General features: G+C 45.0%; 1 protein-coding gene across 2 annotated transcripts in view; it reads left to right on the top strand.

Moving 5' to 3' along the window:
- Positions 1–23,485, top strand: part of UNC79 (unc-79 homolog, NALCN channel complex subunit) — a 230,655-nt gene that overhangs the window by 100,631 nt on the left and 106,539 nt on the right. For both annotated transcript variants that reach the window (XM_062181218.1, XM_062181217.1), the window contains exons 17-24: positions 1,460–1,681; positions 4,912–5,139; positions 8,135–8,276; positions 12,069–12,148; positions 12,229–12,377; positions 16,899–17,056; positions 20,127–20,308; positions 23,253–23,454. In XM_062181218.1, the coding sequence (XP_062037202.1) occupies positions 1,460–1,681; positions 4,912–5,139; positions 8,135–8,276; positions 12,069–12,148; positions 12,229–12,377; positions 16,899–17,056; positions 20,127–20,308; positions 23,253–23,454 (1,363 nt within the window). The remainder of the gene's footprint in view (positions 1–1,459; positions 1,682–4,911; positions 5,140–8,134; positions 8,277–12,068; positions 12,149–12,228; positions 12,378–16,898; positions 17,057–20,126; positions 20,309–23,252; positions 23,455–23,485) is intronic.

Here is a 23,485-nt window from a genome sequence, read left to right as displayed (position 1 = left end):
ATCTACCTGCTAGAAACAAGCTGCCAACTACTTATATTTATTTTTTTTTCTGTAACCTTTAAGATGATGTTACTTTGGCACATTATTCTGTGCAGTGTGTTGACAAAGAATGATATTGTAGAATTTGTGAGGCAGTCAGGGAATAACTCATTGTCCTCATGTTACACCTTAACCTGATATTCAGCAAAGTGATTTCCCACTGGTAATACTATCAATATCAAAGTATTATGATTCTTTTTAAAATATCTATTTTATTTGTTTGAAAGACAGAGTGACAGAGAGAAAGAGGGGGAGACAGAGATCTTCTATCTGCTGGATCACTCCACAAATGGCCACAGTGGCTGGGGCTGAGCCAGACTGAACTCCATCCAGATCTCCTACAGGGGTGACAGGTGCCTAAGTGCCTGGGCCATCATCTGCTGCCTTCCAGGTGCATTATCGGGGAGCTGGGTCAGAACAGAGCATTCCTGGCACTCTGATATGAGATGCTGCTGTGCAAAGTGGCAGCTTCATCCACTGCACCACACGGCCGGCCCCAGAATTATTTTTCTTGATGGGATACTCTTTCTCTTGAACCTAGAATCAGTGTTTAAGGCACTTTCTGGTTACAAGAAATGTCTCAAAGAGAGAATATATGGTTTCAGAAAGACATACAGATAATTTATCCCAGGCTATTAAGAAGAAAAGACATTAATGGAGATTCTGCCTACAAAGTGAGTTATGGAAAAGAGTAAAGGAGCAATAATGATTGCTGAGGCAGTCCGAGTCCAGTGACAGTTATCTAGGAAGCCATTATATCCCTAGGGCAAAGGAACAAGGAGAGATCCTGACTAGAGAAGCTACTCCCAGCGTAGCACTAAAGCATACAAGGGGTAGTGAGAAATACTCTTACCTCTGTCCCCCACCTTCAGATCTGCTGGTGCCTCTCATTGACTAAACTCTATCAGAAGCCGTGCAACAAAGGGGAGACTCAGTCCACAGCATCCTTGGACATACAGGAGGGCAGAGAAGGGCAGTTCTAGCCTGGAGTGGGGCTTTAGTTGGCAAATAGGGAATAACCTATATAATAGCTTTGCTATATTTTATTTTCCCATGATAATGTAGCCTCCAGGGTCTTTTTTATAACTAGTCATGCCAATCTGAGATTCTGTGCTTATTATTCTTAAAGTTATTGTTCAATATTTTAATTTGAAGTTTTGGTTTTCAGCAGGTTCAGACAATCTAGTTTAACTGGAAATGTTTGATAGGATGGAAAAATACAAAAGCAAATGTTTGTGTCTTATTCCTTGACAAATAGTCGAAGTTTGGATGCTTTCATTTCTTATTTTCATATTTTGAGAGAGTCCACAATATTTGCAGGTGCCACTGCCATTGGCTAAGGGAGGAAATCAGTGTGACAGCTGGAAATACTGTCCATGGAGCCCTTTTTGAGCATCTGTGTTGACATTCTTTCTTGTAGGTGAGTGTCGCCTCTGATCCTGGCCGACGAGTTCAGCACAACATGCTCAGTCCATTCCATAGTCCTTTCCAGAGTCCATTCCGGAGTCCTGTGCGTAGTCCATTTCGCAGCCCTTTCAAGAATTTTGGACACCCAGGAGGAAGGACTATTGACTTTGATTGTGAAGATGATGAAATGAATCTAAATTGTTTCATCCTCATGTTTGACCTTCTCCTGAAGCAGGTAGCTGAAGCATGAGCTCACTTTGGTTCAAAGGTGATGGAAGAGGGGAAACTGTCCAGTGAAACTTTCCATGTATTGGGCGTCTTCACACTTACTGAAATGATACAGTACCACTCAACACATGTCGCAAACTCCTCTGGGGGTTTCCTGAGGGCTTGTAAACTTACTTTTGTGAATATTTGCAATGATGCTGACATATGAGCATGCATTTGAATTTTATAAACACTCTAGCGTCACTAGAATTGATTCTGGTGATCAAGATGGATGAACAAACTGGGCTGCACTATTGTGGGAAGGGCAAGGTACAACTCTATAGTGATGGGTCTAATTTTTTAATATTTTATCAGTTGATTTTAAGAAAGAAGTTAAAAGATTTTGAACACATACATTTCTCTTTTTTAACTGTCATTTAATAAATATAAATTTCAAAAGTACAACTTTTGGATTATAGCAGTTTTTCCCCCCATAACCTCCCTCCCACCTGCAACCATCCCACTCCCTCTCCCATCCCACCCCTCATTAAGATTCATTTTTAACTATTTTTATATACAGAAGATCAACTTAATATATACTAAGTAAAGATTTCAATAGTTTGCACCCACACAGATATACAAAGTATAAAGTACTGTTTAAACACTATTTTTACCATTAATTTGCATAGTACAATACATTAAGGACAGAAATCCTACATGGGGAGCAGGTGCACAGTGACTCCTGTTGTTGATTTAACAATTGACACTCTTATTTATGATGTCAGTAATCACCCGAGGCTCTTGTCATGAGCTGCCAAGGCTATGGAAGCCTCTTGAGTTCACAAACTCCGACCTTATTTAGACAAGGCCATAATCAAAGCGGAAGTTCTCTCCTCTCTTCAGAGAAAGGTACCTCCTTCTTTGATGGCCCATTCTTTCTGCTGGGATCTCACTCACAGAGGTCTTTCATTTAGGTCATTTTTTGCCACAGTGTCTTGGCTTTCCATGCCTGAGAAACTCTCATGGGCTTCTTAGCTGGATCCGAATGCCTTAAGGGCTGATTCTGAGGCCAGAGTGATGTTTAGGGCATCTGCTATTCTATGAGTCTGCTGTGTATCCCGCTTTCCATGTTGGGTTGTTCTCTCCTTTTTAATTCTATCAGTTATTATTAGCAGACACTGGTCTTGTTTATGTGATCCCTTTGACATTTAATCCTGTCTTTATGATCAATTATGAACTTAAACTGATCACTTTGACTAGTAAGATGGCATTGGTACCTACCACCTTAATGGGATTGATTTGAGATCCCATGGCAAGTTTCTAGCTCTACCATTAGGGGTAAGTCCAAGTGAGCATGTGCCAAACTGAGAACATTTCTTTTTAACTTATTTTGAAATAATTTCAGATTTGCAGGAAATTGCAAGTATAGTACAGTGAATTTCCAAACACCCGTCCTCCAAATCTCCAGATATTCAAACTTCCTACGTTCATTTCTTGTTCTCTCTTCCTCTATATGTATATGAATACTTAAAATGTTATTTATTTTCATTTTATTTGAAAGGTAGAGAGACAGAGGTAGATAGACAAAGAGATCTTCCACCTACTGATTCACTCCCCAGTGCTCACAACTGCTGGGCTTGGGCCAGGCCAAAGCTAAAACCTGGAATTCAATTCAGGTCGCCCATATGGGTAGCAGAGACCTAAGTGCCTGAGCCATCATCTGCTGCATCCCAGGGTGCGCGTTAATAGGAAGCTGGAATCAGAAACAGATCTGCCACTTCAGTATTGGATGCAGGTGTCCCAAATGGTGTCTTTTTTTTTTTTTTTTTTGACAGGCAGAGTGGACAGTGAGAGAGAGAGACAGAGAGAAAGGTCTTCCTTTTGCCGTTGGTTCACCCTCCAATGGCCGCCGCGGTTGGCGCGCTGCGGCCGGCGCACCGCGCTGATCCGATGGCAGGAGCCAGGTGCTTCTCCTGGTCTCCCATGGGGTGCAGGGCCCAAGAACTTGGGCCATCCTCCACTGCACTCCCTGGCCATAGCAGAGAGCTGGCCTGGAAGAGGGGCAATCGGGACAGAATCTGGTGCCCCAACCGGGACTAGAACCCGGTGTGCCGGTGCCGCAAGGCGGAGGATTAGCCTAGTGAGCCGCGGCGCCGGCTCCCAAATCGTGTCTTAACTGCTGTGTTGAATACCCGGCTTGATACATACATTTTTTCTGATGCATACATTTTTAAGTGAATCATTTGAAAGTAACTTGCAAACACAATGTCCCTTTATTCCTAAACACTCCAGCGTGTATTTTCTAAAAAATAAGGACATTTGCTTACACATTCACAGAACAGTTATCAAAATTAGGAAATTAATATCATTACAAGAGCACTATTTATCTTATAGAAATTAATTTTTAAATTGATCTAATAATATCAACTTTATAGCAATATCTAGGAATAATCCAGCATCGTCTTTAGCCCAGGACAATTTCTCAGTCTTTGTTTATCATTCATGTTCTGACACATTTGGAGGGTACAGTCCAGTTATTTTATAGTATGTCTCTTGATTTGAGTTTGCTGCATAATTATTTTCTAATTCCATCATCTCTTCTAACTGTATTAGCTGGTAGCTTTTAGAGGGGACAATTTTACCTTCTCTTTCACTTATGTATTTGTTTATTTATCTGCTTGTTCTCCCATGCATCTATGGGCTCATTTTATTTAATGGGTTATCATCTGTTATTGTTTATTTTGGTGCTTTTATTCTCATATGTGGCCAATGGTAGTCCCTTCAGACTGGTTCCTGTGTTCCTTGACATGTCTTTATCATTCTTGGAGAACCTCCTTAATTTCCAACACAAAAAAATGTCCCAGCTCATCTTATATTTTCCTGGCCCCATCCCTGGAATCAGCCATGGTTCCTTTTAGTGGGAAATGGTATTTGGAAACCAAGATCTGCACACTAGGTGAGGAGCAATCTTTTTAAAATGTGTAAAATTTCTCAGGGAGATTAAAATATAACTTTTTAAAAACATCCTAAAATAATTGCTATTGGTTTGTCTTGTGTTTATATTCTTTTCAGAAGAATCTATGGAAAGCAGGATGTATTGATGGTCTTGAATGCCAACATTGTCTTAAAACAGTTTAATAATGCTGTCAGTTCGTGACATTTGTTCCCAAGCCAAATGCCAATGGAATATTGGACAAAAGTACCAAACTCCTCCTCTTCTTCTTCTTCTTTTTTTTTTTTTTTCTGTGTGTCCTCCAGATGGAGTTACAGGATGATGGAATCACGATGGGTTTAGAGCACAGCTTGTCGAAGGACATCATTTCTGTTATAAACAACGTCTTCCAAGCCCCCTGGGGGGGCTCCCACACCTGTCAGAAGGATGAGAAGTCGGTCGAGTGTAGCTTATGTCAGCTGAGTATTCTCTGCTATCAGCTCGCTTGTGAGCTCCTGGAAAGACTAGCCCCCAAGGAAGAAAGCCGGCTGGTGGTAAGTGTGCAGGACCTTAGGTGACCCTGTGTAGCCGCAGGACTCCCGCAAGACTGCGGGAGCTGGTGCGATGGAGTCTTGCTCCAGGATGACCTTATACACCTGACCCTGTGCGGAGAGAAAGTTCTCCTGTTGCTTCTGCCAGCTCAGGCTTCTGGGAAGATGTATGAAATTAAATTGTCCTAGACAGAGTTCTCTTAGGTGGCTTCAGTTAGGGTTGTAGCACCTCTGTTTCTATAGTGTTCATGAATGCAAAGCATGCCTGGTATTGAAGAACTTTGATCACAGTCTCACATCACACAGCTTACATAACAGTGAGTTTTGTCTTCCAAATGAGTTAGTTTGGATTTTGACTTGGAGAGGTACTCACAGTGCCAGTGGAGGGGACTGGCAGGTTTGGATATTAGGGCTAATGCAGTCATCCAGGGAGGACTAACGTAGAGAGGGGGTTGGCCTGCAAGATAGCTAGGACGGGGAATCCACAGCTCCTGCGGTCTTGTGGGAGCGTGGGCGCAGAAAAAGTCAGGACTGATCCATGTTTTCTGGCTTGGGAGCTGATAACATTGTCATTTACAGATGACATGACTGTAATGGCAGAAGTAATTTTTTTGGAAGTGGGGTGTGCTGGGGTTGCATTTGGACACAGTGAGTTCCTTGTAGACATTCAGGTGGAGACATCACGTAAGACGTCTGCCTCTTAGGAGAAAGATCAAGAGGCAAGCATTTGGAGTCAATGTGTGTATTACGGTAGACTGTGTGCAGGGGACGGGAAAGATAGCTAAGGCTGGAATTCTGGGGAGTTCCCACTTAATAGGGGATAAGGGGAAGAGAATATCAGAATTAACTTGAGACAAGCCCAGAGATGCAGGAGAAAAACAGGGAGGGCACTAGCTCAGAAGCCAAGGTGGGAGGTTATTTAGATATAACCGGGGTAGTCAAGCATGCTGAATTCGGAAGAGAGGAGGAAGACAAGACTGAAAAGCACCTTGGGGCAGAATTCGGGGAGTCCGGGTGCCTTGGGGCTGGAGGTAATCAGACCTTAGGCAGGTTGCAGTCATCAGTGGTTTGAGAACAGACTCAGCTGAGCAAGTGGCAGGTGCACCAGACTCTCCTTCAGGAATGCGGTGGGGGCGAAGAGGCTGGGTGGGGGTGTCCTGGGCCTCCTTCCCCTGCCTCCAGGAGCTTTCTGTAGTGTGCCAGCTCTGACACCACCCCATGAAATGGGAAAGCAATAGGCAGGAAGGCAAAGAAACTGAGCCACTGAAACAAACCCCACAGTGCCGTTTAAAAATTTACTTATAAAGGATAGAAGCTTATTGGAGCCCTAGTTCTGGAGGCTGGGGAGTTCAAGAGCGTGGTGCAAGCATCTGCTCAGCTTCTGATGGGGGCTCCCCCATAAGGGTTCTGCTGTTTGTCACATGTTCTGTACATGCTTGGAGATGAAGCTTAAAGATTCCGTTTTCCTGGAAGAGATGTCCATCCATGAAGGGGGACTGTGCCTTAGGATACCTGATATCTACTGCATGTCCTGGCTACCTGAGCTGTTTTGTTCTCCTCTTGGGACAAGTGGAGGACAAGAGGCTGGGGTGAAAACGCGACAAATGGGCTTGCAGGAGGCCTAAGCTAGCTTGCAACACAGGTAGCACCAGTCCCTGCCACCTTGGAGGATGAGACCAGAAATGTGGGTCACGTGGGTGAATACAGAGTAGTCAACATGCCACAGGCAGCTTTTCATTGTATCAAATGATATAAAACTCAGCATCTGATTTGACTTAGTGTCTTGTTCCTGGGTGACCTCAGAAGAGGGCCAACTGGCTTCAGCAGACCTGTGAGACTGGCAGAAATGTTCTTCAAAGCCAGCTCCCAGCCACTGGGTTGGCATGAGTTTCCTTATTCCTGGTGTCTTCCTTGTATCCCATCAGTCTTTGTCCCTTGCTTTCTTTGAACTGACTGTCAAGTCATGGCTGAAAAAGTGTTTACTGCTTATGGTATTAGTTAAAAGAGGATACTTTTAAAAGAGGATATTTGAAGATGCAATCTGAGAGAAAAATAAAAGGTAGAATGAGAGAATACTAAAAATAGATATTTTACATGGGACTTAAACCCCATGTTCTCAAAGAAAATCCTCCTTTTCTCCCATTTTTACCCTTATTATATATCTATACTTATACAGCATATATTGTATATAAATAGATCATGTCGGGAAGATTCACACTGCTGGGCAACCAGTCTCTGCAAATTTTTCATCTTGCAAAACTGATGCTTGATGCTCACTAAACAGCGATTCCCACTCTTTCTCCCTCCAGCCCCGACAGCCACGGTTTCATGTTGTTGCTCTGAGCCGTCACACTGTAGATGTTCACGTAGTGGGACCATGCAGTGGTGGTCCTTTTGTGACTGGCTTATTTCACTTAGCGTAGTGTCTTCAAGTTTCATCCATACTGTAGCCCGAGTCAGAATTTCCTTCCTTTGGAAGGCTGAATAACATTCCACTGTGTGTACATGGACCACACACTGTTTATCCACCTACCTGTTGATGGGCACCTGCTGTCCAACTCACACGGCATAGAAATTTCTTGCCCCTGAAAATTCAGCTTCCCTATAGGACCAGGATTTGTGTTTTAATGGATCTCTGTAACTCTTGTTACTCCCTCCTCACCAAGTTCTGTTATGGAACAAAACGTGCCTGCGTGGGAGTCACTTGGTGAGTGGGACACTGGTCTCGGGGATTAAAGTGGAGGTGGGGAAGCAGGCCTTGGGAGATCTGACAACGTTTTTCTATTTTCCCACATTCACTTCAGTTGAGAGCAAGCGTGGCAGCCACTGCTGACACCATGATGGAAATCGGACCAGGGCTCTTGGGAGGCTGCGCCTTTGCCTCCTGGGGCCCACACGGGGCCAGGGACACAACAGGAAGGCTCTGTTGACCTAAGCCAGACTGCCCGTTGTGTCCCTTGAGGGCTGCTCATCTGGCTGCTTGTTGCGTTTGTTCCAGGAGCCCACAGACAGCCTTGAAGACAGTCTCCTTTCTTCCAGACCAGAGTTCATCATAGGCCCCGAGGGAGAGGAGGAGGAGAACCCGGCAGCCAAGCGCGGGGAGAACCCAGGCAACCGCGCCGCGCCCACGGAACATGCCGGTAGGTGGTCGCAGCCCGCGGGAAGCCTGGTGGGCACCCCTCGCCTTGTGCAGGGCCTTATGTTCGGAACCTCAGCTTCTTAGATTAGTGGCAACTCGGGCAAGTTCAGACATGGCTTCCTTAGGATGGTCTTGTGCCGAGGAGCCGCTTCCCACCAAGTTGTAAACAGATCCATCATGGCTCTGTGGGGGATGGGGGTGGGAGGCACAGCTCCCCATGTGTCTTTCTGGCAGTGGGGGCTTGTGAAGGATGCAGGCCCATCCTATTAGTGTGGAAGGCACCGCCGCCCCACTTGCCCAGCGTCGTGCTCCCTGTGGAGAGGTGACTGTGAGCTGAAACTGCAGGGACTGAGGGCGAGGCTGATGAGGGTCTCAGCAGCCACCTGGGATTGCACAATAGTGGGAGCTTGGGGGGCAGCACAACTGGTGCTCATGCTGTGTCCGCGCCCCAGGGCTACTGTGCATAGCTGTGGCCCGCCCCTGGCTGAGAGCAAGGATGGCCTCTCTTGATTTGCTGTTACTCTGATTGGGTGAATTGGGTGCAGATGACAGGCAGGCCCCGGCACCATCCCTGCCTCTTCATACCCTGAAGAAGCTTAGGGAATTGGGGAGGTGACCTCATGTGCTTCTGGGAAATCCTGGTCTCTGGATCTGCTGGTGGCACTCTGGGAATTTGCGTAAGACCTGGGGAAATCGGAGTAGCCTTTCCATCTTCCTGCTTCCCCTGGACAAATGGTTAAGATACCTTCATCGCGTGTTGGAGTACCTGGGCTTGATACCCAGCTCTGGCTCCTGACTCCAGGTTTCTGCTAATGCAGGTGCTGGGAGGCAGCGGTGATGGTTCACATGACTGGGTTTCTGCCACCCACATGAAGGCCTGGATGAGTTTCCAGCTCCTGACTTTGGCCCTGGCCTATTGGCAAATGAATCAGTGGATGGGAGTTCATTCTCTCTCTCTCCTCATCCCTGGTCCTCCACCTCAAATAAGCAATTACTTAATTTATTTAATTTATATATATTAATAAACATTTATTGATTGATATTTAGTAGCATTATATCAATGTCATTCATTTATTATCAATTAATAGTAATAATAAATACTTTAAATGACATATCAATATTAATTGGTCATTATTCATCAAATTTCAATTATTGATTGATTAACTGATGTTTATTTGGTTATGATCAGTTTAAGACGGAGGAAGTGCTTCTGTTGGTTCATATAAATGGTCAGTTAGACATGAATGCCCTGGCTCTCGCTGCTTAACACCACTGGGACTTAGAGTTTGCAGGAACACCCTAAATGGTCCCTTGCCTTGGTTTTCAGTGAGTGCTTCCTAGAGGTGTTAAGGATCTGTGTCACTTCCTCCAAAACTTCTCTGCTGGGTGGCAGTTGGTGGGAGGGAAGCCGACGACCCAGGCTCCCTGCTTCCTCCGAATGCTCGGAGCTCTCTCTTTCACATTGGGTCTGAGTCAGGTTTCCTTTAAACAAAGAATTCTACAGAAGAGAAGCTGAGCTAATTCAGCCTCACTTGGCAGATGAGCAACATAAACCCCAGATGGGGTTGACTGGTCGCTCGTGGTGGGGTAGTGTGTGTTAATCATTCACAGTTTGCACATCTCGTGTTAAGTGCTTCCAAAATGGAGTGCAGCATCAGAATCACCTAGGTAGCAAAATACAAACAAAACGAATGACCTGTGTCTCTTACTCTCCGTTCTGGGTACGCCTGGGGCGGAGCCTGGGAAGGAGAAGTCCAAATGAGTTGTCAGTGGTGCATCTGCAGCTGGAACCCAGGTGCTTTGCTTGGAGTTACATCAGTGCTGCAGCTGCTGAGGTCAGGCCCAGAGCTGTGCTTCCATCAGACATCGTGGCCAAGGGAAGCAAGGACTTCATTTACAAACCATCAACCTGTACTCTTTCTAGGCAGACATGGGTTTTAAACCTAAGACAGCAGGCACATCAATTAACTGCATCTTTTATTTCCATGAACATTTTATTTGAATAGTGGCTTCATCTGCTGACCACAGTGTCCACCCCTAGCCATTTCTTTCTGTTACTCAGTCTTTTTCTGGCTGAACAGTTGTAAATTCCGCTTTGCTCTGTTCTCTTCAAATACAACACCAGGTCCCTGCCACAGCTCTGGCCTTCCTTTGCTCTCTGTTGTTTCGTGGGGCACCGAATCTCCCAGGGAAGCCCCACCGACTTTCATCTGTAACCATTGTTCCGTGCTGCTCAGAGCCTGGATCCTACCTTGGGTCTTCAGGTGGTGATCCTGAGCTGCTGTCAGAGGACCGAGGGGTAGTCCATCGGACAGTGTTCACCGACCTCCCCTTCCTGCTACACGAGTTCCCTTTTCTGCGTCTAGCAGCCTGGCACCTGTTTCTTACAGCAGCCAGCTATGTCTGCCGCCGAGTAAACTCTCACCTGCGACGGAACAGTGCCGCTAATGCACATTCAGAGCACATTCGAGCAGAAGATCCCCAGTACACCGCTGAGTAAACAGACCAGGCGGCTTTGGCTACTGTGGTCTGATGTGCCCAAAACACACGATAGCTGTATGAACACATTTTACCCTCAGTTCTACATGGGGTTCCCCTGTGAGTTATTTCCTCTAGCAAGCCTCTTGTACAGCCAATGCACTGCTGCTCCCAACATGAGGGCAGAGGTTTTAGGGTTCCTGATAGGAAGAGAAAGCCTGGAGTCACTGTTCTCATCTGAAAATGCTCAACTTCTTCAAAACCCACCCCCAGCTTGCCACCCAGACCTTGTATGTAAGTCTGTGGGATCAACCTCTCTGTAGATGTTAATGTGACCTGAACACCACTCTTTCTTTTTAAGGACTTATTTATTTGAAAGACAGAGTTGAGAGAGAGAGAGAGAGACAGAGGGAGAGAGAGAGAGAGATCCGACATCCACTGGTTCACTCCCCAAATGGCCCTAAGGGCTGAGGCTGCTGGGAACCTGAACTCCATCCAGGTCTCCTACGTAGCTGGCAGGGGTCCAAGCACTTGGGCCATTTTTCGATGCTTTCGCAGGCACTTTCACAGGGAGCCAGGACACCACAATGCCCGCCTCTGAACACCTCTCTTTAATACCCGTTTCTCTGCCTTTGCCTTAGTAAAACGTCCCTAACGGGACTCCAGACTCCCTTGGGAGGCAGCAGAACTAGCAACTCACAGGAGCACAGGGCCGGCTGGCTGCTCCAGGGGCTAAAGACATCTGAATGTTGTCCAATAGAAAACAGAGCCCGAGACCCTACCTTTGGAAGGTTTTTTAACCTTCACTAATTTGGAGGGCAAACACAAACATCATACACTTTTTAAAAAATTAATTAATTAATTAATTTAATTTGACAGGCAGAGTTAGACAGTGAGAGAGAGAGAGAGACAGAGAAAAAGGTCTTCCTTCCGTTGGTTCACCCCCCGAATGGCTGCCACAGCTGGCACGTTGTGCCAATCTGAAGCCAGGAGCCAGGTGCTTCTCCTGGTCTCCCATGCGGGTATAGAGCCCAAGCACTTGGGCCATCCTCCACTGCACTCCCGGGCCACAGCAGAGAGCTGGACTGGAAGAGAAGCAACCAGGACAGAATCTGGCGCCCCAACCAGAGCTAGAACCTGGAGTGCCAGTGCCGCAGGCGGAGGAGTAGCCTAATGAGCCGTGGCGCCGGCCTACATCATGCACTTTTAAATACACCCTTCGTTTTTCACTGTTCTTGGTTTTATGCACTTGAGCAATTGATGAATGGTGAGGAAAACGAGTTCAGCTAACCTTGGTGCAATTATTTCTTCACAGCAATAAAGAATGACACTGAAAGAAAATTTTGTTACCAACAGCTTCCTGTAACATTGAGACTAATATATACCATTTTCCAGGTATAGTTTCTGAAACCTTTGAATATTCGGTTTGGTAGCATTGCTGTTTTGGATCACTCACTGTGTGGTTCTTTGCATAGGAAATGGCTAAATTTGAAGAGCCAGACATTCTTTTTAATATGCTCAATTGCCTGAAGATCCTCTGTTTGCATGGAGAGTGTCTATACAATGCTAGGAAAGACCACCCCCAATTTCTAGCCTACATTCAGGACCACATGTTGATTGCAAGGTATGTCTTCCTTTATGTTTTACTTTGTTTATATTTTGGGCTATAGATGTGAAAATTAAAGTTAGATTAAGTCTTATCTGCTCATTTTGCTTATTTTTTCTTAGCAAAGATACCTTTATTAGCTATGGGGAATACTTTCTTTTGTTTTGTCCAATTTTTAAAGTATATAATAGGAAGATAGTAATGTTCATTTTCTAAACATTGTAAGAATAAAAAAAGGTAAACTAAGGCTTTTTTATGTCTTTCAGTTGTTATATTGACTTAAGAATGTACTATACCCTAGACAAGGGTCAACATATAATAAGTTAATAATCACTTAGTATAATTGAATAAGGGTTTAGTCTTTTTCTTACTGGAAGTAGAACTGCTAATAGACATCTAAAATCTCACCACATGTTCTCTAGAAGTTATTTCTTAGATACTACTGAAGCATTTTGCCCTAGATTTACAGTGCTTTTCTACATGAGAACCTTAAAATAACTGTTAACAGTCTTCCTGGAAGTAAGTTAGAAAAATATTATCCTCACTTTATTTGTAACAGAGTTGATAAACAAAAGAAAAGGTAGGTTCAGGTTAACTTGGTGATAAAACCAAGTTGAGGCTCTGTCTGTCTTTACTATTTTTGCTCATTTGTTCATTTTACTAAACAAATGTAATCAGGGCTTGCTATCTGTATTATTTAAGGAACCTGGGTAATTTGCAGTCTAGTTTGGAAGAGGATGAATATTATACATACAGAAGGTGACTATATATTCTGTTATTCAAAATTGGCCTACTTTTAAGAGTTATAGGGTATAGCCTTCATAATATTCCCCAACCAATAGAATGAACTAGATTAGATCTTGGATAAACTAAGATGCATAGTTACCCCGTGTGTTTATAAGTTGCTGTTAACCCCCAGAGAATGTGATAAGTGACTTTCTTTTTTTGGTATAGTACACAGGTGGGCAAAATCATTTCCGGATGCTTGATAGGAAAAAGCTCAGGGGAGAGTACCATTTGAATGGGCCTTAAAATAATGGTGGATTTTTTTTAATAGAAAGCTTTTATTTAATTAATGTAAATTTCATAAGTACAACTTTTGGATTATAGCAGTTCTTCCCCCATACCCACCCTCCCACCCCAAACCATCCCACCTCCTACTTCCTCTCCCATCCCATTCTTCATTAAGATTCATTTTTAATTATTTTTATATATAGAATATCAACTCTATAATACTAAGTAAAGATTTCAACAGTTTGCACCCACACAGACACAAAGTATAAAGTACTATTTGAAGACTAGTTTTACCATTAATTTTCACAGTACAACACATTAAGGACAGAGATCCTACATGGGGAGCAAGTGCACAGTGACTCCTGTTGTTGATTTAACAATTGACACTTTTATTTATGACATCAGTGATCACCCAAGGCTCTTTTTAGGACCTGCCAAGTCTATGGAAGCCTCATGAGTCCAGAAACTCTGACATTATTTAGATAGGGCCATAATCAAAGTGGAAGTTCTCTCCTCCCTTCAGGGAAAGGTACCTCCTTCTTTGATGCTCCCTTCTTTCCACTGGGATCTCACTCACAGAGATCTTTCATGCAGGTCATTTTTTTTTTTTTTTTGGCACAGTGTCTTGGCTTTCCATGCCTGAAATGCTCTCATGGGCTTCTTAGCTGGATCCAAATGCCTTAAGGGCTGATTCTGAGGCCAGAGTACTGTTTAGGACATTTGCCATTCTATGAGTCTGCTGTGTAGCCTGCTTCCCATGTTGGATTATTCTCTCCTTTTTAATTCTATTAAAATAATGATAGATTTTGACTGATAGAGGCTTGTGAATTGCAGAGCCTTTTGTGGAAAGTAGGAATGTCAGGAGCAAACATAAGACAGAATTGGAAAGAAGGGGCAAAAATGGAGAAGGCATACTTAGGAGATACCATGGTTTATTTTTTTGCTGCAGGGCATGGTTTTGAGAACGTCATGGAAAATTATGCAGGAGAAGTAGGTTGGGATTTAAGTGTGAGGAGCTGTGAAGATAAGGACTTTATTTAATGATGCGTGGAGATCCATGGAAGATTTCAACCCAATGGACAGGGTCAGAGCTGTGTTTTGGCAGATCAAGACTGGAGGACAGAGAGCTCCTTGGGCACTGCCACATTTAAGGACATGCAAAGAGGACATTGCAAGGGCTTCAGGAATGTCGGCACATAGCACGGAGCTTTCTGCATTAGACAGGAAAGAGAAACATCGGAAACTTAGAAATAGGAGTGAACCTCAAGGACTTTTAGAATAAAGAGACTCTGAACAGCCTTATGGACTGTGGGAAAGGGCCTATGGAGAGGCCAGAAGAAAGGAATAGTTGACGGAGTCAAGTTTTGGAAGGCAGGAGAGTGTGCAATCAGGAACAAAGGGTGGGTGGAAAGGAGGAGGGGCAAGGAGGTACATTTTCAGGAAAAGAAACAGAAAGTGTTAAGGGGAGTTCATAACTGGTGACTTGAGCCTCAAGAACCGTAGGCATTGATGACTTTTGAGAGGGAGAAGGATGCACATTGGTTTGAGAACTGGAGGAACACAGGAAGAAGGTACATGGAATAGCACACACGAGGAAAGTAGTGGAGAGTCAGTAAGAAACAGCCAAGAATCAGCACCTCCAGGAACCCCTCGCAGGTGGTAGATAGTTCCAGCGAGCCAGGTCAGAAGTTCAGAGTCACTTTTTCCTCCAGTGCCCCAGGGCCTGGGAGTGTATGAGAGGAAACGGACAATGAGTTTATTCAGGATCAGGGATTAGTGATTTCCTGACAGTGCCAGGTCAGAGTGACAAAGGAATTCGGGTGAGGGAATGGTGACCTCCAGTCTAAGATTGGCGGGGGATGAAACCAGAAGACAAAGTGATATCTGGGAGAAGAGGGTGAAGGAGAGGGTGAAGGGTTCTCAGCCATGACCTCGGGGAAAGCTGAGCATTCGCAGTCATAGAGAGGTGAGGTCAGTGGCTCCCCAAAGGACCGCCCTTAACCTGAAAACCTAACACGAAAGCTGTGGCAGACTGTGGAGGGATGTGGCGAGAAGACATTCTTCCTCCTTTAAGCAAGGCTGACCCAAGACAACTGGGAGAGCCGCAGGAACCAGGCAAAATCCAGGGCTGTTTGTCACCAAGGGACTTTGTCTCAGCGCTGCAGGTGGTTTACCTACTTCACCTCAATGTGAGGCTCTGGGCAGGACCAGGTCACGTCCCCTCTCTCTGCATTCCTCCTGGGGCCTGCTGCTGTGCTATGGATGGATCATCATCCTCGTCTTCATGGTGAAGGTGGCAGCTCAGGGTTTTTGAGCACTTCCTACGTGCCAAGTGCTTGGATCATCTCAAACACACTGTCCGACTTCACTCAGATTAAGCATTCAGTGTTTGGAAATTGTTCCCTTGGTTGTCTGGCTCTGGAACATTGACTGAGAAATGAGCCCCTGGTGGCTTGTGCCCCTCCGTGCTCTCTGTAAGGTGGGACTCGTGTGCGTCTCTCTTCCCATCTTAGTTGCTCATGATAAGCTTTTAAATGTCACCAACAGTTTTGATTCTGATATTAACCATGGAGGCAAATAGAAAACAAACAAAGCAATAATAAACAAGAACAAAAACAAGTAAAAGCAATGAACACAGATTTTGAAACCAGTATCACTAAAAATATATTCAGAATTATTCCAGTAGAACTTGAGATTTAAACTTGCTAAGGTATAAAGTATTACCAAGGATGGATCATTGATCTCTTTCTCTCTCCCACCCCTTCTCCCTCCCTCTCCATTGCTTAGTACAGTTCCTCTTGGTTTATTAGATGGAGTTAAGTGTTGGATTTTTGGTTAAGTGTTGGCTTTTTTCCTGAGAGCTGGCAAGAGGGCCCTTGGCAGTCCTAAATTGACACCACCCTTTGTTCCTGAGATTACAGGAGAGAGACCCTCTTTCTCTCAGAGTCCATATCAGTCCCTCACAAAGGGCTTCTGGCATCCCCATGCTGGCATTACATGCCCACCCCTAGACTGATCACTATTCAGGGTATAAGTTCTTTGATCAGCCTATATTTTCTGTTCCCCATCATGAGAGGGATAGTGGGGAGTTTGACTGACAGTCCTGCCAATTCACTAAGAGCCTGGTAATAACAGACAAGGAGTTCTTCTTTGCCATAATAAGGGGGAAGCCTGCTGGGCAGACAGAACCAGCAAAGCTTCCCAGATATGCACTGTTGGGACAAGGTAAAGAGTCACCAACCTGCTAAGTCATTTTTCATTTATCCAGCTGAATTTATGAGAGTTAAACTTTTTCTGTTAGACATGTCACGTTACGTGGCATTCTCCTGCATTGTACATGGAAGTGGCTCTCTGAGGAGCACTTCAGCAGGGCAGAGCTCCGGGAGGTTTATGCGAGGACTGCGGTTCTGTGGATGAGTGTGATTCACCATGAGCATCCCTCCCGCCTGCCTGTGAATGGAGAGAAGATTGCTTTCCTGGAAAGGTTGTGCTGACGGTGACCACTGTGCTACTCCTTGTCCCCAGCCTATGGAGAGTCGTCAAGTCTGAATTCTCCCAGCTGTCCTCGCTGGCCGTTCCGCTCCTCCTCCATGCGCTGTCACTTCCTCATGGTGCTGACATCTTCTGGGCAATCATCAATGGCAATTTCAACAGCAAAGACTGGAAGATGAGGTTTGAAGCAGGTACTTCTGTATTAGCTTAAAATAATCACCAGGTCAGCCAGGTGTGCAGTAACGGCATCTAATCTGGCCGCCTTCCTCCTCCCGTCTTTTTACAGGGCATTCTCCTGCTGGCTGGTGCTCTTTGTGGTCTATGTAGCCGAGCACCTGTGGTGAAATATCTGTCTTTTGCAGAGTGGTCTGTAGATAGGGTGGTCCTGTCCAGATTTGCCCAGGATAGTCCCAGTTGATGCCTGTAATGTTAGATTAACTGCACCTTTGCTTACTTCCAGATAGGTTTCAGCTTGGGTACATAATGTGGTCATCCCATGAGGTTTCTTGCAACACAGGTACTGGGAATGTTTGTTGAAAATTTCAGTTATCAGTTATCAGTACCCTAAACGTACTGAGTCAGGCATGAGGTGAGGCCGGGAATCTGGCTTTTTCACAAATTCTTCAGGTAATTTCATGAGGTTTGGGAGTCTCTGCCTTCGAGGCATCGGGGCCAAGTCTGCAGCGATGGGGCTGATTCATAGCGCACAGAATGGCAAGTTCTCAGAGTAACGTGGGAGGCAGGGAAGCTGCATGTGCTCCCTGAGCCGTGCGTCTGCTGGCTTGCTGTCACCCTGTCTTATAGGGCTCCCCTGGCCTGCTGTCACCCTGTCTTATAGGGCTCCCCTGGCCTGCTGTCACCCTGTCTTATAGGGCTCCCCTGGCCTGCTGTCACCCTGTCTTATAGGGCTCCCCTGGCCTCCTGTCACCCTGTCTTATAGGGCTCCCCTGGCCTCCTGTCACCCTGTCTTATAGGGCTCCCCTGGCCTGCTGTCACCCTGTCTTATAGGACTCCCCTGGCCTGCTGTCACCCTGTCTTATAGGACTCCCCTGGCCTCCTGTCACCCTGTCTTATAGGACTCCCCTGGCTTTCTGTCACCCTGTCTTATAGGACTCCCCTGGCCTGCTGTCACCCTGTCTTATAGGACTCCCCTGGCTTTCTGTCACCCTGTCTTATAGGGCTCCCCTGGCCTGCTGTCACCCTGTCTTATAGGACTCCCCTGGCCTGCTGTCACCCTGTCTTATAGGGCTCCCCTGGCCTGCTGTCACCCTGTCTTATAGGACTCCCGTTCTCGGGGCGACAAGCAAGGCCATGTGGAAAATGCCATAGTTCCACATATTTTGTTGTCTTAAAAGTGTTTCACAGAGATGAAAGTTCCATCAGCTGCCTGTTATCCGCCACTTTGAAAGGTTCTTGCTTTTTCATGCCCACCTGAATCCTAGGAGCTGGTGTATTTGGATGGTAGAACATGATAATGTAGAGAATTAAGGTAGAGAAAAAATTTTGTAACAAAAGTCTACATGACAGTAACAGCATTTTACAGGTAGGAAATACAAGTAATACAGATAAATTTATAACTTTGCTCAGTCCTTCCAGTTGAAGGATATGATTATTGCCAGATTAATCTATTTAATCACAGCTCTGATTATATGACTTTTCTACTGAAAAAAATGCTCATGGATGTTTTCAGTGCCTAGAGAGGAATTCCAGGCTCCTTAGACCGGCATTCGGTGCCTCCCACAGTCTGACTGCGAGTCCACGCAGCCTCATGTCCTGCTCTGCATTCTACGCTCACCTTGGCTGTTCCCTCACTGCTTGCTGCTTCCCTTCGTCTACGCCTTGGCCATTCTGTGCTTTCCGTCTGAATCCCCTTCCAGGCACGAGCCGAATGCCACTTTCATTTGACTCACCTTCAGATGCTTCCTTTAGGCGTCCACCTTCTCAGTTCTCACGATGGGCAGTGGTTTCTTTATCCTTGGGTCTCCCATTGTGTCTTACAGGTTTCCGTGCCTCATTAGAGGTGTTTACAGATTTTATATTACATTTCCACTATAGTTGTACCTGCCCATGCTCTTTTAGGCAACTTGACTTTGAAGCCAAGAGTTGTGAATGAATCATCTTCATGTTACTCCCATCTCCTTCCAAGCACTCTAGATAGCTTCTTAGTGACATATTATATTGATGCTTATATATGACATACATATACATACCTGCTTAGTACATATTTTAAAGATAAGCAAACCAGTAAATTTACAGAGTAAATACTATCTGTTCCAGGCACTATGAGAGTAAAAAAAGAAATCTGCACTTTCCTGCTCTCAAGAGGTCCCCAATTTAAACTGATAAACCAAATAGAAACCTGTAAGAGGCCAACAAATGATAAAAGGCATAGATATAATTTGAGACCACAAACGAAGATATGTCATATACTCATAGCTATATATGAGCACACAAGTGCTGTGTGTAGATGAGTGGTATTTTTATAACAGTTCGTGGGGTGAAAAAGTCACTCGTGGAGATCAGTGGCCTTTACAGGGTGGGCAGAACTTGGCAGTAGTTTCTTCTATGGTGGTATTACGTCAGTAAGCAGAAAAGAAGACAGGAATATTGTAGACGGCCAGAGCAGCTTAAGCAAAACACTGAAATTCCCTGACTGGCCTCATGCTATGTTTCTTTGCTAGCTATTGTAACTGTTTATAAGGCTTGCTTTAAGAATGGCTGGACTAGTTTAAGAGAGGTTTGCAGAATAATTAGAAACCTATCAAGCATGGGTATATTTTTAGCATGGGAGAAATGCACAGCTTCTATAGCCCTGGGAAGTATTTGTCTGGTTTTGTCATTTCACATCAAGACCTACTGAGAGCACAGTAGGGGCCCGGGCCTCGAGCCAGCCAGGTGGGCGTCCCCCTATCTCTGCAGTCAGCACAGCTTCCGTGGAATGGCCTTGTACAGAGAGGCACTTCGAAGGTTTGAAATGTGGCAGAAGTTAGATAAAGAGAAAGCCCATTAAAAACTGTAACAGAAAACCCAGAGCTAAATCCTGGCAGAAAGCGCTGTGCTGAGTGAAATTGGTCTCTGCTGCCAGATGGAGTGGGACACCAGAGAAGGTGCCCTTCAAATTTCCTTTTAGTATGGAAGGCACTGTAAAGGGGGCGGAGTTAACTTGTTCTGAGAGGGCTCAGTTCTCAGACTCTCTCTCGTCTGATTCTATGTCTATACATATATATTCATGTCTCTTATCCTCTGTATTTTCTATTGCAGTGGAAAAAGTAGCTGTAATTTGTAGATTTCTGGACATTCACTCAGTGACCAAAAATCACCTGCTGAAGTACTCCCTGGCCCATGCCTTCTGCTGCTTCCTGACGGCCGTGGAGGACGTGAACCCAGCAGTGGCCACCAGGGCCGGTCTCCTGCTTGACACCATCAAGAGGCCGGCATTGCAGGTGACGTGTGGTGTGGGATCGGCTCTGCACGTGGTCTGTGTCAGCGCCACTGAATCGTGGAGCTGTCATGTCTTTGTCTGGCCTGCTGCTGCAAGGTCCCATGAACTGGGTAGCTTATAAACCACAGATACTCATTCCTCACACATCTGGAGGCAGAAAGTCCAGGATCGCGGCTCCAGCAGGCTGAATGTCTGGTGAGGGCTGCGTTCTTATCCCCAGGTGCTGTCTGTCGCCGTCTCTGGGGCCTCTTCTAACGGCACTAATGCCACTCCTGAGTGTTCTGTCCACATGACCCGACCATCTCCCAAAGGCCTCCGTCTCCTAGAACCATCACCCTGGGGATGACGTTTGGGGCACACACACATTCTGACCACTCAGTCACATAAACACGTGGATGAAGATGACAGTGGAAATTTTCAAATTAGCAAAAACATCGCCAGAACCATGGCAAAAAATTTCTTCTTTCTATTTATTGGTACTGTCTTTTCCGTCTTTGTCTCTAGGTTGGTGTCACTCTTGTACAGTTGTCATTATCATATAACTTGTGGGTATTGGGGGAACAGATTTTGGGACCAGGCTGGTTTATCTTTTACTGTTTGGTTGGTTCCTGGGCTGGAGTAAATGCTGAGAAAGTAGATGATTTGTTAATGTTTTATTAATTATGTAATGTTAATAAAAGCAAAACTCTAAGAAATTAAATGTTCTACTGACATTAAAACCAAAGAAACATGAACTATGAGACCAGGAGAGAGTTTTCTGTATACCTTATTTGGCACTCTTATTTTATAATTGAGAAACCAAGTCTTGGACTGTTAATGCGACTTATCAAAAGATACAGAGTAAATCGCTTTTGAAGATTTATTTTATTTATTTGAAAGGCAGAGTGACAGAGAGAGAGGGAGCCACACAGGGAGACAGAGGTTTTAAATCCACGGGTTCACTTCCCAAATTGCCACAGTGGCTGGGGCTAAGCCAGGCCACAGCCAGGAACCTGGTGCTCCATCTGGGTCTCCCACATGAGTGACAGGGAGCAAAGCACTTGGGCCCTCTTCTGCTGCTTTCTCAGGTGCATTAGCAGAGAGCTGGATCAGAAACAGGGCAGCTGGGACTGGAACTGGCACGCCAATATAGGATGACAGCATTGCAGACAGTGGCTTAACCCACTTCGCCACAATGCCAGCTCCAGGAAGCAAAGTGAATTAGTAAGAGAACCAAGACTAGAACCTCCAAAGTCCAGAGTTATTGTTTATCCATATTTATACACTATTTTTTTAATTTCATTCTTTAAACTTGTGATAATTGCAAGAGATAACATTTGTCAGATAGGTGCTTTTTTTTTTTTTGGTGGGGCCGTGTGTTAAAAGTGTCCCATCACAAATTATCTCATTTAATCATCACAGTAATCTTTTGTGTATTCTCAGTTTACAGATAGAGAAGCTGAGGGTTAAAAAGCTTAAGTAGCGGGCTGGCTCATCTTCTGCCTGTGGTGCTGGAATCCCATATGGGTGCCGGGTTCTAGTCCCGACTGCTCCTCTTCCAGTCCAGCTCTCTGCTGTGGCCCAGGAAGGCAATGAAGGATGGCCCAAGTACTTGGACACCTGCACCCGCATGGGAGACCAGGAAGAAGCACCTGGCTCCTGGCTTCAGATTGGCGTAGCTCTGGCCGTAGCGACCATTTAGGGTGTGAACCAATGGAAGGAAGACCTTTCTCTTTGTCTCTCTCACTGTCTAATTCTATCTGTCAAAAAAAAAAAAAAAAAAATTAAGTAGCTTTTCCAGAATCACATAGCTAGTAAGAGGAAGAGCAAACACAGGACGGACTCATAAAAAGGCCCTATTCTTAACGGTGTGAGTGTGTCTGTGTGCACGCTGACTCCTGAATTTCAAGGCCAATAAGCAAGGGCAGACTTCAGGATCTGGCAAACGGTTAGGCTGTGCTGCCCAAGGCTGCTCTTCTCCCCCACCCCTGTAAAATCCCTGGTTGTCTCCTTACTGGTCTTTCTTGTCAGCCTCACCAGGAGCTTGTGTGTCTGATCCCTGCTCAGGGCCTGGACCGTGAGAGACACTCAGTTGATGACTGTTAGAGACAATTTTTAGATTTCATTCAGTTAAAATGAGGTAGAATGATAGACTTAGAGAAATGTCCGTGCAATCCACTCCAACTTCAACTTTTTAACATTCTGTAGTCCAGTCACATTCTGAGAAGACAAGGTGACCTTTCTTTTAGAATCACGAAATTTAAGACTGAAAGGGAATTTAAAGACCATCTTCTTGTGAGGTCTAAAATGCAGGTTTGAAAGTATGCTTTTCTCAGTGGAATATGGGACAGGCATTTGGCACAGTGGTTAAGATGCTTGGGTCACCCATGTCAGAGCGTGGGTTCGAGTCCCAGCTCTGTTCCTGACTCCAGCTTGGTGCTAATGTGTGCCGTAGGAGGCAGTGGGAGATGGCTCAGGGGACTGGGTCCCTGCTACCCATGTGAGAAACCTGTGTTGAGTTTCTGGCTCCTAGATTTCAGGAGGCCCAGCCTGGGCTGTTGTAGGGATTTGGAAGTGAACCAGCATATGAGAAATCTCTGTCTCCCTGTTTCTTTGTCTTTCTCTACCTTTCAAATCAATAAAATAAATATATTTTTAAAGTAAGAAAGAAATGGTTTGAGAGTATTTGAGCTAAGTACTTATTACTTGATACATTAGAAAATCAATAACATGTTAAGTTCAGATTTCTGAATCAAAACTGGAGACATTCTACAATTAGGAAAAGTTCCTCTTCTGTATTTTTTTTTGCCTACCAAAATTTACAGTCAGAAAATACATCAGTCGGATCATTCTAGATAATAATCATGGATTCAGAGGTTGTCTTGTTCCATCGGCTTAACATAGCATATTGCAGTTGAAGTAACTTAGATGTCTGTCTGACTTTCCTCTCTCTCCCTCTTTCCCAGGGTCTGTGTCTCTGTCTTGACTTCCAGTTTGATACTGTGGTGAAAGACCGACCCACAATATTGAGCAAGCTTTTGCTCTTGCATTTTCTGAAGCAAGACATTCCTGCTTTGAGCTGGGAGTTCTTTGTCAACAGATTTGAGACACTTTCTCTGGAAGCCCAATTACATTTGGATTGTAACAAAGAATTTCCTTTTCCTACAAGTAAGTAAAACAAAGCACTTACTGTGAACAT

Source organism: Lepus europaeus, chromosome 22, assembly GCF_033115175.1.
Source record: "Lepus europaeus isolate LE1 chromosome 22, mLepTim1.pri, whole genome shotgun sequence".
Lineage (NCBI taxonomy): Eukaryota > Metazoa > Chordata > Mammalia > Lagomorpha > Leporidae > Lepus > Lepus europaeus.
The sequence above is the reverse complement of the archived record's forward strand: the minus strand, read 5'-3'. Positions and strand labels throughout refer to the sequence as shown.